The following is a 15,296-nucleotide window of genomic DNA, read 5'->3' as shown; positions in this document are numbered from 1 at the left end:
TGGCACACCCGTGGACATGTATCAACTTTATGTAATTTTAAAAGACTTCCGCTAGACTCTAAGTGTATCATGGTGTTAAGACTAAGTGTTGAACAATGTGTTGTAAACTTAAGTACTCCTTTAAATGTGACGTGAACCATCACACACACACACTCATACTTTAGGCACTGTGAGCATGTAAAGTATAACTCCCACATATAGGCACCAGAAAGAATTACCTAGAGATCTAGCAAAATGAGCCACTAAATACTTAGTGTTTCACAAAACTAACACGTACATAGTTCACATACAAAAACAGGAACATATTAAAGGAATCCAAGAGCATACAACTTTTCCAGACTTGCATTTTCATAGAGACCTGAGTACCTGGATCTTTAGAATTTAAGCTGCAGGCAGATGCATCTGCAGGGACAAACCCTCTTTGAGACAGTTCATTCTGAAGTTGTTTCCTCATGTTTGATAGCATATACATGATGTTTGAAGAGACAAAGTACTTTGCACAAAATTGAGATTCTTGGCCTCTATCTTTGGCACGCCTCCAGCAGTCAAATGCCGCCACAACAGCAAGTTGGTCGCTGAACCCACCATACAATGAAGCAAGCTCAACTCTCGCTGCAGCTGCCCTTTTCCTCTCATCTGGCGCTATTGGAAGGACAAATGGATCTCTATAATCAGCTGCACATGCCAATGTCAATGCTGGATCCAGGCAGTTCATTAATATAGCAAACAGGAGCATCTTGGTGGTGGATGGATGGACTGGCAGGGAACCCAGCTTTTCTCCTAATTCTGTTAGTTGTTCGTCTTGTGTTAAAGCACCAAGATCCTGAAGCACAGCAATAGCATTTCTTACAGTTTCTGGAATTGGAGGGTCCAAGGTTTTCTTCAGAAAGTCTGCTATTCTGCAGTTTGAATCAAGCAGTTTGACCTGCAGCATGGCAATTGGATTAACAAACAGCACCGAGTAACTAACAAGTACTTTAATCGCAGTTCCATGAAATGTTTCATGGCATTTTTTCCATTGAATATTAGGGACAAAATAAATATAAACAAGTAGCGTACCTGCAAACAAAGTTCCTCAATGGGCATTCTTTTTATTTCAGGAATTTGGTAGTCTGGCAAGGATGATGCTCTAAACCTTGAGTAAAGATGATAGCAAGTTCCTGGCTGACATCGGCCAGCACGCCCTTCGCGTTGTCTTGCACTGGCTTTTGAAACCCAAGAAGCATGAAGCGTGGACACATTATTGTATGGATCGTAACTTTTCTCTTTCATTCTCCCACTATCTATGACAAACACAACATCATCAATTGTCACAGCAGTCTCTGCAATATTGGTTGAGAGAATAATTTTACGAACCCCTGCTGGTGGATGTTTGAAAACTTTTTTCTGCTCCGAAGACGGGATCATAGAATGAAGAGACAACACAAGAAATCTTGATGAATCCCGAAAGAATGGAGAAGCAAATAACCTTTCACGTGTTTGATTGATATCTTCCCAGCCAGGAAGAAATACCAAGATGGCTCCTTCATTGGAATCCACGCAAATTTTTCCAAGCAACCGTTCAATTAGCAGAGTATCAATGTGCTCTGGATTAATAGTTGCCAAGTACTTATTAAGCAGCTCGTTATCTTCAGTTGATTTTTCTGAACTACACTCCGTATGTTTCTTGATTACTTCACAGACCTCTTGTTGATTCTCTTGTTGTGCCCAATCTAATGCGGATTTTCCATCATGATCCTGTGCTGAACAATCCACACCAAAAGATAAAAGCATACAGACATCCCCAAGCTGACCCTTCGCAGCAAAAACAATTAAAGGTGTTACACCAGTCTCTGAATGCTGGTAATTATAGACTTCTGTGTTCTGCTCTGCAGAAATAAGCTCAAGGAGAGGATCAAATTCATCATTGACCAAAGCCAGGTTAATTGAATCATCCATTGAGCTTTTGAAATCATCACTTAAAACATTGCTCTCTTTTTTATCACTGGTAGTATTAAGATGATTACCACCCGCAGACTGTAGAATAGAAAGCACATCCTCCAAATAGAAAGTTTTGACCTGAGTAAAAAGAAGTCATAACTTCCAACAATGATTTCAGATCGTTTAATGTATTCAAATCTGAGAGGGTTTACTAACAGGATAGGTAAAACCAGGGACTTGAATGACTGAACATCCATTGAAATATTGCGAAAAACGCTCAGCATCAATTGTTGCACTCATGAGTACCTGTTAAATACACTAGTCAATGCTTTTGTGTTGGAAATATACTCGGATTTAAACATGGTAAGTCATGAGTGCAATAACCTAGTGCGTGCATCTGTATATGTTTATATGTGTGTGTGTGTGTGTGTGTGTGTGTTCAGGTTCAGCTAAGGACTAGGTTCATTTCTATTAGTGATAACTAGATTTCAGCTTGTCAACGAAAATAACGGGAAGATCATAGAAGGCATTGACTGCATCAATTAGGAGATTATCCAAGCCTCAAATGTATTCCCTCCCCTAAAAGGAACTCATTATATTTTGTCCTAACTCCTAAGTCAAATGATCTTAAGTTTGATCAAGTTTATATAAAAAAAGATAAATATTATGGTAGCAACTAAGTATCATTAGATTCATCATCATTAAGTATATTTTTTGTAGTATGCCTATTTGGTGTAATAAATGTTGATACTCTTCTCTATAAACTTCATCAAACTTAGGAAAATTTGACTTATAACAAACTAGAATGACTTTGTTTTAGGGGCGGAGGGTACATTAGGCTGTTTATGACAGCTGTGTATAAATAGAGGAAAAAACCAGAAAAGCTGCATAGCACTCCAGCAGCACCATACTACAAGAGTAAAAAAACAGAAAAGCCATAAATGTAGTGTTTGTGTGTGTTCTTGGAGAGTGTGTCCAGGGCTTACCTCTTTGAGGGCTCTGGCTTTCGAGTTGAACTCTTAACAAACCATGTTTTAAGACTACAACTAGTGTAACAAAGTTTTAATGTGATGAATTAGCGATGCTGTAACATCAATCTACCAAACCAGGAACCCCCGGTCTACAAAACCTTAAGCAGCCTGATGATTGCATTTACAACATGTTTGAAACATCTTTTATGTTCTGTTAAAATGGCTGAACTACAAAGGAAGATTCTACTCACCAAACGAAGATGAGGATACACTGGCAACAAGTCTCTGCATAAAATTGTTTCGTGAAAAGTATTATTATGTTCCTATGTGCACTTTTAGTAATTAGCTAGTGTACAAAAACAGTTTTATTGTGATACCTTAGAATAGTCAGCATGAAATCAGAAAACCTATCCCTTTCATGGATTTCATCCTGGAGACAGTAAAAAATTATAATTAGCTCATACCATTTATATTATAGAATAATACACGACCCAACATTACAACAATGGTGTTTATAACAGGCTCTATTGTATTTTTGCCCCTGCATTGTGCGCAAAACATCAGGTTCTAAATCCAATGATCAACAAGATTCACAAGGATGAGATTTGAAATGGTGTGAAATAAGTAATATTTCAGAAAAGGCTATCATGGCCAAATTCATCACATCGTAAGCTCGATTGAGAAGCATAAACTTTTATTCCCATCATAAAATGATTTGAGGTTAACTTAAGAAGAAATTGCCCCAAATTTAACAAAGTGGCCAAACATTCATAATCATGTGTGTGGATGTTAAGAGTGCATCAAAATAAAACAGTAAATATGATCAAAACTCATAAAAGCGTTAATGTTAGAAGAAAATCTGATCAGAAGTCACAAAAGCATTGATGCTAAAAATATCACTTATGGGACCTATCAAACTACTCAGTACCACCGTCGGTAAATGTTACAAGGAATACATTTGATTCCAAAAACAACCACACCATCTCTACAAAACTTATTGTCCATACAGGACATTAACAGTCTTTGAATGCATAGCTCACCATTGCTTTTCCAATTATACACTCTTGAAAATATGTAATCAATAATCATACGAAAGTAATGTTATTATCATTTTGATGTGAAAATCAAAATACTTCTGTCTATATCAGTACAGCTTAGAAGATGATAGAATGCTTTGCAAAACGATATATAGTTAGAAGGGAGTACAAATTATACGTGATAACATGTACACAGAGTGAAAATTTAAATATAAAGCATTACCACAATGATGTGTGTTATTCCCAAAATTGCATCATCTAATGAGCGTTTCCAATTTCGTGCTTTTGAAGTGTTAGTTCCTCTTCCTATCAGTAATCTCAAAAGAACGCCATTTGTGCAGAACAAGACTGATGAATTCTTCCCTCCTTTTGACTCCAAACGTATCTACATTGAGAACAAAGAATAGCGTAAGACAAGAAAAAATGGCATATCGGACACAGTTATGAGCACAATAGATGCAGGAAACATACATTCAAGAAAGGTAAAGTATATGTAAAAAAGGGAAATCCCAAACAACATGACAAGCTGTCAAAAGAAGAAAAATGTCTACATACAAAAATATACTTCCTTTATTTAAAAACAGATGACCCTGGAAGGCTGGAAGCACTTCTATCTAGGAATGGTCATTCCTCTTTTGACATTTCACAGTAACCTTAACATTGCCCTAAAAAGAGACCTACCAAGAAATATATCATAGAAAGATATAACAATTTGTTAATACCTTATATCCAACGGTGTCACCAACAGCCTCTCCTCTTTCAGCAGAGATTCGCTCGGCAACTGGATAGCACATAGACCAAATCATAACTTACAAGCAACAAGAAGATGAAAACTGAAAAGCAATCTGCCACAATAGTCACACAAACCTGAAATAGCTGATATCCGACGTGGTTGAGTGCATATGATCTTACATGATTCACCCTTGCCCCACATATGATCCAAGATGTATTGAGGCACCTATATAAGAAAAACATGGTTAGTAAGCTAAATAAACAAAAATATCACTCCCACCCACACCCACACCAAATCATCACCAAAGCAATTCAGTTCACATATAAGTCTACAGACACCACGAGAAATTCATCAAACTTTTGTGGAATCAGTCTGATTGAATACTGATGATATTATTGATCGTTGTAAATAACAAAAACCAAGTGTAATAATATCAAGCACAGAAATCTAAGGAAATCAAGAAAACACAAAACTCCAGCCTCTGACAAGATACATGGACAGAAAGGACCTAGAGACTGTTTCTTGTATAACATCCCATGCACGCAGAGATAGCAAAAGGAACTTTCTAGTTTTTATACATAAGATACATCATCAACTGATATTGGCTCAAGCACACATAGCACATCTTATTGATATGAAAACAAGGATAGCAATAGCTCATATAGAAAAACAGAAGAAAAAATAAACAGAATAGATAGTAAACAATATAAAAAAAACTGAATTTAATGCAGGAATATGAGATTAGCTGAAAGAATTGGCACCTGGGTGGTTTTACCGCAGCCTGTTTGTCCAGAAATAAGAACCACCTAGTAAGAAATACAGGAAATGTAAATAATGCATGAAGGAAGAAACAGCAAAGATAAGGAAAGTGACAAACGCTTTGCTGAATACAAGCCATGAGGGGAGAAGGGGAGGAAGTGAGGAGAGAAGGTGAAGAGAGAAGAGGTGAGGGAGGAGGAAGAAGAAGCAGCCATCATCCACCCTACAGCTTGAGGCTAGGTCCCCCTCTGAATGTAACAACTTTACTTTTAATGCGGAGAATCCGGATGCACATTTGGTGGTTCCAGCAGGTGGCTGATGAGGGGGGCCTATGGTGCCGGAGCATAGGACCACCGGAGCTTACAAGCTCAGTAGTTTTAAACCTCCAACCCTGGGCTCAGTTTGGTTATTTCTCTAGTTTATATGTGGTGTGCATGTTCTAAAACTCACAATGGAAACCAAGTTTTTCCCTTCTTTTTTTGGATGCGGGTTGGGAATTGTTGTATTATGCTATGCTTCTTTATTGAAAAAAAAACAGCTCTCCTGCACATTTGAGAAAAAACAGCGCCAGTGCACCACAAGAGTTGAAGATGTGGTCTAGCAAATGTGAGAAACCTTTGGAGCTAAAAACAATACCTGGTGATTTTCCAAAGTTGAAGTGATGACGTCCTTGAAGGATGAAATAGGAAGTTTTGTTCTGTCTTCCATGATCTGTTCACAAGTAAACCTTTAGCTATAAATAAGACTGTCTCATAAATAAAACTAATAAGAAGCAGCAACTAAGCAAAGAGAGGAAGATAATATTATCTAGCCAGAATGTAAGACCTTTCTCAACTGGTCGGATCCATTTACTTTAGAGGCAAGCATCTCGACTTTCTTCGTTATATCAAGTTTACTCATTGCTGGCCTGCAAAACGCACTATCTGTTTTCCATTTGATGTTTGCAGCCTTATCACTAGAATTCCGGTCAAAATCCCCATTTAAATCAGCATCACCAGGAGGGTAATGCATAAATAAATCCTGCAAAACATGCCTTGCCTCTTCAGAAAACCCAAGGTAGCTAGGGCCTTCTTCCATTTCAGGCCCCCGCTTCTGTTTTCTTTTATAAACAGAAAGGCGTCGCTTTGTCCCATTCCTGAAGTCAAATAGAACTCAGGATAGACATATACCAAGCAACTTTTGTAATGCAAAGATAACATTAGGATGGCGCCACCCAAAGATGCGAGAAAATGGCAATTTTGCCATCATCAGATTTGGGCTTCGCTTGTTTGCCATCATGCAAAAGGGATTCGCTAGGATGCCATTATGAAACTGGATACACTAGCTGGAATGCCATTCTCTTTATTTCTCTCTAATTTAATCATTTTTTATTCCAACCAAACTTTTATTCCTGTTTTACCCCTGCCCCAAATACCTCATCCATCATTTCTTCTTCCTCACAATTCGCACGCACATCTCCCTCTGCTCCTCTCTCCTCACACACGCACGCACGCCGGCCAGCAGCCGCACCAATCTCATTCTCACGGGGACAGCCACCGCACCACCCCAACGCGAGCCTACCGCAGCACCACCCGCACGCCAGCCCGCCACCGCTGCTCTTGCACGGGCGGCCACACGCCGACGCCACGAAGAGCATCGCCCCGATTGCGCTTGATGTGCTCAGGTGGAGGTCGGCGATGTCGTGCAGTGGGGGTCCGTGATGGGACGGCTCAAGCTGGGGGCGGACGTCTACTCAGTCATGGACGATGGCGCGTGCCTACTCGGAGGCGGCAAGCCGGCGTCAGCCGGCGGCGGCGCAGCGTTGGACGGCCGCGGCAGCGGGGTGGTGGCAGTGCGGCGGTGGGGCGGGCGGCGGCCTGGGGAAGAGCAGCGGCGGTGGGATGGCCAGGAGTAGCGCCGCACGTGCTGGTGTCGGGGCGGCACAGTGTGCATTGGGGCGACAACGGCCTGCTGGTGTGTGTGCGTGTGAGGAACATGAACAGGATGAAAGAGATAAGGTTTTGAGTTTAGGGGCAGGGGTAAAACGGGAATTAAAGTTTGGTTGGAATAAAAATAATGATAAAATTGGAGAGAAATCAGCAAAATGGCATTTCAGTGTGTGCACCCGGTTTGATAATGGCAATCCAGCGAATCCCTTTTGCATGATGGCAAACGAGCGAAGCCCAAGTTTGATGATGGCAAAATTCTCATTTTCTCCAAAGATGCACCAAGCATAACCATAGATTCCTTACAACTCTTCGCTGAAACAATTTTGCTTCATGAATCTAGTTATCTTACTCACCCAGAACTTTTGGATATCATGCCCGTTTTCCTACACATCTCATGGATTGCAGCTCGCTCTTGTTTGGATATATCAGGTTCAAATGTGTACACTGCAAGGTAAAATAGTCTAGGTGTCACTTTATTCAGCTCACAACATAACTCCAAAGAAAGAGAGCAATAGTCCCAATGCATTACATAATAGATGGAAAAGAGAGGGGGGGGGGGGGGGGGGTGCTGTGCTTAAACTTAAGTAGGGTCAACCAATATATGAGAAAAGAATGCCATCAAAATAAGAAGATATTATTACTACTATACCAACCTTTTTACACTTAACTATAATTCTATCATCATTAAATTATATTAAACAATTATTTGGGTCAGTGCTTGTGCTCAATGTGCTGGTGTTCCCACAAATACACAGCCATGAAAACACGCAAAGACTTTTGCATGGCAATTTTACTATGTTATCTACAAGGCGTACAGCTATATCACAACAATCTTGTCTAAAATTGCAAGATGCAACCCAATGGTAGATGATAACATTCTGTAACCTAAGATTGGCCAATTCCGAAAGGTATGACTGGAAAGCTACATTACAAATACTGAATGCACCACTTAGCACATGTCAAACCTAAGAAAACATTCAAACTTTGCCTGAACATGAATTTATATTAGCGTCAGAGAGCCAAGGTGCAAATTACATGTAACTGCAAATGTGAACGACATGTTGATAAAAGCACAATGTGAATGAGAAACAGCAGCAAACCACAAAGCAGGTTGTAATACAAATGCACTAATGACTAAGGACGACAGGATCACAGGACGAAAATTGCCCTATTCTAACGGAGTTGGAAAAAGAACAGCAAGGGATAAGCTCCAACTCTAGCCCCCAGGCGCGAAGTCCACTGGGCGGCGCATCCACACTACTGCTACACTCGCTCGAACGCTCCCAATCAGCCGCTCCAAAGTTCTAAAACAGGAGCCAAAGTAAAGGGAAGCGAATGGTGCGAACCCTCGGCGTTGGAGGCGCGGAAGTCCTCGAGCACCTTTGAGACGCGCACCAGCGTCGCCTCCCTCATGCCGCCGCTACCCCCGGCGGCTGCCCCGGCCGCCGCGCCCTTCCCCTTCCGCCCCTTCCTCCCCATCCGGTCGTCCTCGTGCCCGTTGTCGTCGTCTAGAGGCGAGCTCGGCGGTTGGGAGGGCCCCTTCGATGCGGCGAGCGCGGTTTGGATGGACCGGCGGTGTCGGGCCTCGGCGGCGGTCGCTCTGTTGACGCTGCGCTGTTGCGGTGCGCCGAAGGAAAACCTAGAGCGAGGCGACACGGCGGGGTAGCGCAGCGAGCTCGGACGAACGGGCACGCCAGACGGGTGGACCATTATGGTGGTCGGTGAGGGCTGGCTTAGGCCTGAGGGCGTGGAACTGGAACCGTGCGGAAGCGGCCCACGCCCAACAAGCTCGCGAGTTCCAGCCTTCCAGGCTTAACGATTGCGCGGCCCAAGCTGCAGCAGCATGGATTAGAAAGGGGATCTTTGTTGAGGAGGGAGTATCATCTTTGGGGAGGAGAATATTCGTGTCGCCCTTGTGCAGTTCTGCAAGCGAGGCGACAATTTTCAGTGGTGACAGTGAGTACTAGTACTAGATAGGCTGCAAATTTTTATGTGGACGAGTTAGAATAACAACATCATATTTTTTTCTGATCAGATCAGAAAAATACATAGAAAAGAAAGAGGTAGAAAATTTTGTTGATTTACAGTTAAAGAAGAAAAACAAGAAAACAGTGGTTCGATTGAATTTTAAATATTCAGTTTCATCACCAATAAAATATAGAGACTTGCTTTACATTTATTTAGAATTTAAAATATCATCGTTTAGAGATCTATGAAGATTTTTCTGAGAACTCAGACGTTTGTTGACCTATTTGGCAATGAAAAATAGAGCGCATCACCGGCCTACCGGCTACCCGGGTACCGGGGCACCACAGGATATACCAACGAGGCACAACCGCACAAGCACAGGAGTTCTGAGAGCCTCCCTATTCCATGGGCTTGAGTAGGGTTATATTAGAGATGTGTTTTTTTTTTGTCTGAGTCCTCAAATTTGATTTGGTGTGTTTAGTGTGCTGAATAATATTTGGATTTGGTGTGTTTAGTGTGTTGAATTGAATCATCGCTAGAGTGGCTCTAACAAGTTCGTTCTTTTTTTTTAACATGGAAGCAATTTCCATTACTCAGAACTTGATGCCAAATTATTGGCTACAGAGACCCTAGTACAAGCTGGAATACTATCCTTAGATCGGATTAGTACCCCGACACAACTTAGCCCCAAGGGCAGCTAGACACCATGGAAGCGATCTCCATTACTCCAGCATGGAAGCGATCTCCATTACTCTAACAAGTTCGTTCTGATTACGGATTTTTACAACCTGGTCTGTCTCGATCAGCTTTTAAAAACAGGCCTTGTTCAACAAAGGCCCATAAGAGTGGATTAGGATAGAAATTAGTTAATTTTTCGATTCAACACGAGATGAAAATAAGCCCTCGGTGGAATACAATAATAATAACTAGTTATAACACGTCACGCATATCTTAACCGATAGTAGAACATAACGGAGCACAAGACGAGCAAATATCTAACGAGTCTCATTTCCAGAATTCTAAGATTATGACTGTATGTAATAATAAAAGTTCGACAGACTACCCACTGTTCCAAAAACAGCACCAGGGAACCGTATGCAAACACAACTCAGGACATCATGTCAAAGGTAAGCGTGACCCGAGTGCAGCTTCAGACTTCTGCTGCCTTCGGAGGGTTTTCGGGCGTCTTCAGCGGCACGTCCGGTGCCTTGCTTGTCTTGTGAGATTCCAACGCATCCTTGAATTCCTCCCTGGTGGCTGTGTCCTTGAACTTCAGAGCAAATGTGGCAAGGCTGCTCGGTGACTCCCCAATGCTGTTCATGCAGGCAAACGTCACGCCCTTCTTGTCCATGTCCTTGAGTGACATGTCGTTGTAGAGGCTTGCATTCAGGACCAGCCGGTAGTTGCCTTTTGTCCTCATGACGAGCCGGGCTCTCTCACCGCCAGATACAGGGACGTTCAGCTTCAGTTCACCTTTTCCTCTTTCTTTCCAGCCCCCATCTAGGTACTCATACAAAGCAGAATCAGCAGTAAATACAGCCTTCTCATTTTCTTCACCGGTTTCAACAGGGCCCTCTGTCATAGCAAATTTCTTGGGTGCCTTTGCTGAAGTAGCAAGCGCTGTGGCGGAACTCCCGTTGTTAGCAGTACCAAGATTAAAAGAACGGAACGAAGAACCATCAGCTTTCAGCCCAAATAAAGGACCAGCACTTGAGCCATCTTTAGAGGCTGAGCCAAACGAGAATGATGTGCTTGAAAATCCAGTTCCGGTCAGACCTGTGAAAGCATTTTGACCACTTGACAGATTCTTAAACGAGAAAAGGGGTGTCGCTGATGATGTCTGCCCTTTGTTATCAGCATCTTTCTGCTCTGATTCACCTCCATCTTTCTTCTCAGTATCATCCTTGCCAATTTTATCAGCATCTCTCTGCTCATCAGACAGGCCATCCTTGGTCTCTGATTCACCTCCATCTTTCTTCTCAGTATCATCCTTGCTAATTTTATCGTTATTTCCAGCTTCATCTGCCCCTTCCTTTTCTTCAGCATCTCCCTCTTTTGTTTTGCCCTCAACTTCAGATGGCATGCAGCTACCTTCGTTGGGTTCTCCAACTACCACTTTGTCTCCACCAGATTCATCCTTTGTGTCTTCTGCCTTGTCACTGGTTTCAACAGGTTGAGGTGGTGCTTCAGTTGTGGCACCGGAGTCGGTATTTACACCAGAGCCTGCATTCTTTTCTGGCACAGACAAAGTATCTTTCCCATTACCATTACTTCCCTCATCAGCTTTGACATCTGAAGGTTGGGCCTCTGGGACAGGGGCACTTGTTTGAGCACTAGAATCAGTGGGGGCAAATCTGATTGCAGAGAAAGGATTAGAAGAAGGAGCTGATGAAGTCTGCTGGCGCCAAACCTTTACAATTCTCTGGGTTGCCATAACTTCCTCAGTAGCTTTCTTAAATGTACCCATCTCTTGCTCTGGTCCGTCATCATCAGGCTCAGGATTATCCTTGTTGATTTGGGTACCTGCAACCCTCTTCCTAGAGCTTGGGGCTTGTTCCTCATCTGCCATCTTCCAAGTTGATAGCACCTGACATTCAAACAAAAGAACAAACTTAGAAACAGTAAAAAGAAATAGTCCCATGAGTCACCAAAAAATAATAACAGGTAGGATGCAGAAACGAAAATGTAGAGTTAAATCTAAAGATAAGGTTTATATTAGAGTGATAGCGCAATCTGCTTCCTAGTGACATAAACAGCCAAAAAGTAGTCCAGGAATTTACATGTTAACATGGTATCTTGGCAATCCATCAAATTATCAACAAAGAAGAAAAAGAAACCTTGCAAGGCCTTCCTATATACAATAGAAACAAAGAAGTGTTAAGGACGAACAAGCAGCACACATGGTGCAAGTGCAGTAGATTCCACCTAAGCCAAAATAGGAATGTTTTTTTCAACTTATCTGACATCAATAACCACACAATTTGTAATATAAAGAAAGAAATAATATGTTGCTTGACAGTGTATCAGATGTTAAGTTCTGTGTAAAGTGCAAAAACGAAAATCATCTTGGCAGAACATTGCCAAAAGAAAACTTAAATGGTATCCATATAAACTATTTCACCCAAAAATGGCATTAAACTATCTCACCTAAATATTAAAACATGACAATCATATCATGTGTTTTGGACCAAATGGCATGGAACATGCATCTATATTAAGCCAAAATAAATACAGTTTTTTTTAAAAAATCTTCATCTGGTGTCAATAACCAAACAAAATTTTATGATGAATCGAGAAAAAAATATATTGCTTAACATAATGCATCAGACAATAAGTTCCATCTAGCTGCAAACATAATATCATGTTGGCACAACACTGACAAACCCTAGGCATGGACAAACACCTTCCCTAACAGTTCAATAAGTTTAAAATATGATGAAATGATGTGCAAGCTAACCTGACATCTAAAACACTAAATATACATATAGGCCCTGTTTTGAATGACTTAAACTTATAGAAAGCTAGCTTATGGCTAGCTGTCCACAAAAGCTTCTTTTTGGAGAAGCTCTTGTGTAAAAACTAAAAAGCAGCGCATTTTGTGTGTGGCTTTATTTTTCCAGCTTCTTCCAATCTAGAAGAGAGAGCAAGCAGCAGGGCTCCTCCTGCTTAGTGGAACCAGCCGACTGGTGACTGGGAGGCAAAGGCCAAGGGTGTGCGTAGATGTGGGGCGGCTCACATGGTGATCAAGGGCAACACATTGATCCAGAGGCGCTCGTCGGTGGGATGGCGCTCGTAGGTGGGATGGCGCTCGGTGGGGAGGCAATCAATGAGGAGGCAGCTGGCGGGGCAGGGCAGCACTCATCGACGAAGAGGACGCTCAGCGGGAGGAAATCGTCACAGTGGAGGCAGGCTACTAGGAGGCACTCGCGGTGAGGAGGCGCTCGAGGACGGCGAGAGAAGGCCGAGATAAGCTCCCCACAGGCTGCTTAACAAGGAAACTGGCTCACAGTTGTTTTGCGGGAAGTGCTTTGCCAGGAAGCTGCATATATAGAAGTTTCATTTGGTTGCTCCACTGTTTCTCTTTTTTGGTGAAAGGCTGCTCCAAAAGCAGTTCCAAACAGGACCATACTACATAATGCAACCCAGCCAAAATCATGTTTAAAATTCCATTCATGTAAACAATATACTGACATAATGCCCCCTGATTCGACTTCTATTCCACTTGCTATATGTAATGACATAACAACATGAGTAGCAATTAGCCCGAAAAAAAAAGTACTTTTAATGATTACAAACATGATGAGGTAAGTGATGGAAAAAAAATATCAATTGCTACTCTGTAGACAGTTTGATGGATTCCTTTTCTGTAGATGATTTGTTGGATTGTCAAGATAGCATGTTAACATGTAAATGCCTAAATTGCTTTTTTGCTGTATATGTGTCACTAAAAAGCAGTTTGAGCTATTGTTACAATTCCCTTTTAATCCATTTTCCAACATCTCCCTCATATAAAGTTTTAAACTTGCATGAAAATGAGGCGTGCCACAGTCATTGAGCAGTATAACAAAGGTTCATGTAGTTACTCAAACGTTCATTAAGATGATATACTCCAGTTAACCATCTCTCAAAAATTTTATCAGTAGCTCTCATAAAGGTGGTTCAGACAACAAAAATGGCAGCTCTAAGCCTCTAACCCATATAAACCATCGAGCACTGGACACAAAGAGGAATACAGCATTAACAGACTCATTCAAATTCACCAATTAGCAAGTTGCCTCAGTTCATTAGGAGCTGGAGCTGGCATGTGATGCTTGTTTTTCGAAATGTTAGGTTCCTATGGAGCTCTTCAATTTCGATGTCTAGGGCCACTATGAAAAGCGTATATACCACCCGCACTTCAACTTTGATGGCTGGGTTTGTGATGCTGGTTGTATAATTGGCGTAGGAGCAGGAGGAAAAAAAGAAATTTAATGTCCCGCTCTTCATCGTGCAACTCTACGTGCTACAAAAATTGATATACAGCCTGTTCGTTTCGGCTGGATTGGCTTATAAGCCATGGCTGAAAGTACTGCTGGTTGGTTTGGTGTGAGAGAAAAATACTGTTTAAGCCATGGCTTATAAGCCAGATACGAGCAAATAAGCCGAAACGAACAGGCAGATAATCAATTATAATGTTCATTCATGGAATTCATACTAGATCAGGAAGAGTTCAACATCAAATTAAGGCAGAACTTAGACGTGAGAGTGGGGAATTACCAAGCTTGGAATTAGAACCGTGAGTTTGTGACTGGCTGACTGCAGACTGCAGTCTGCAGTTGGCGATGGTGTCACGCTGTGGCGCGCAGGCGCGCAGCCGGGCGGGTCCAGGCGGGCGCCAGGGCTTGGCGACAGACCGCAGACGGTTGTAGAGCGCGGGCGCGGAGCAGGCAGCAGTGCAGGGCGTCACGCACGCCGTCAGCCTGTCACCGCGTGTCCGCGGCAGGCGGCGGCCATCAGGACGCCAGTCACCGGTCGGCCCTCGACGGTGTGGCAGTAGGCGGCGGTCGGGAGGCGGAGGACGGGTCGACGGCGGCCGGCGGCGGCTAGGGTTAGCAGCGGGCAGCAGCGACAGAGAGAACGGCGTAGAGAAGCAGAAACAGGGAGGGGAGTCGGACCTCGGACGGGCGCCTGCGACGCTCGCGACTCGCGGCCGCGTGCCCCTTTCCTCTCTGTGCTGGGCCACGAGTACAGACGCTTGGCCCAACACATAGGGCCAGTGCGAAAAAGAAAGAGTCCACGTTATCTCTCTCAATTTTGACAAAAAAATTATTTTCTCTCTCTTAACTTTAAAATCGGATAAACCACCTCTCTAAACTTTTAAGGTCGTGTTTGAATGCATATGTATTCACTTAATTTACATGTGTTAAAGTGGATTGGTGTAGAATTAAACTAAATTCTATTTCATTTCACTCTAACACATGTGGATTGAGGTGGATACACA

The 15,296-nt window shown here is 42.5% G+C and overlaps 2 protein-coding genes across 2 annotated transcripts; both read right to left on the bottom strand.

The window, feature by feature from the left end:
• Positions 1–235: 235 nt before the first annotated feature.
• LOC136456627 (DExH-box ATP-dependent RNA helicase DExH6-like) lies at positions 236–9,181 on the bottom strand. The gene is made up of 13 exons (XM_066456555.1): positions 8,695–9,181; positions 7,702–7,792; positions 6,246–6,555; positions 6,057–6,131; positions 5,423–5,467; positions 4,796–4,886; positions 4,651–4,709; positions 4,152–4,313; positions 3,269–3,321; positions 3,143–3,176; positions 2,137–2,226; positions 1,060–2,058; positions 236–925 (listed from the first exon to the last, which is right to left on the bottom strand). The coding sequence occupies exons 1-13, from the start codon at positions 9,056–9,058 to the stop codon at positions 251–253; spliced, it is 3,048 nt and encodes a 1,015-aa protein (XP_066312652.1). The 5' UTR covers positions 9,059–9,181; the 3' UTR covers positions 236–250.
• A 1,124-nt stretch (positions 9,182–10,305) lies between these two features.
• On the bottom strand, positions 10,306–15,014 carry LOC136456629 (nuclear pore complex protein NUP50B-like). The gene is made up of 2 exons (XM_066456558.1): positions 14,573–15,014; positions 10,306–11,903 (listed from the first exon to the last, which is right to left on the bottom strand). Exon 2 carries the CDS (start codon positions 11,883–11,885, stop codon positions 10,467–10,469), a length of 1,419 nt encoding a protein of 472 aa, XP_066312655.1. The 5' UTR covers positions 11,886–11,903; positions 14,573–15,014; the 3' UTR covers positions 10,306–10,466.
• Between the last annotated feature and the right edge of the window lie 282 nt (positions 15,015–15,296).

The sequence above is a fragment of the Miscanthus floridulus genome, chromosome 6 (genome assembly GCF_019320115.1).
Source record: "Miscanthus floridulus cultivar M001 chromosome 6, ASM1932011v1, whole genome shotgun sequence".
NCBI classification, from domain to species: Eukaryota; Viridiplantae; Streptophyta; class Magnoliopsida; order Poales; family Poaceae; genus Miscanthus; species Miscanthus floridulus.
The sequence above is the reverse complement of the archived record's forward strand: the minus strand, read 5'-3'. Positions and strand labels throughout refer to the sequence as shown.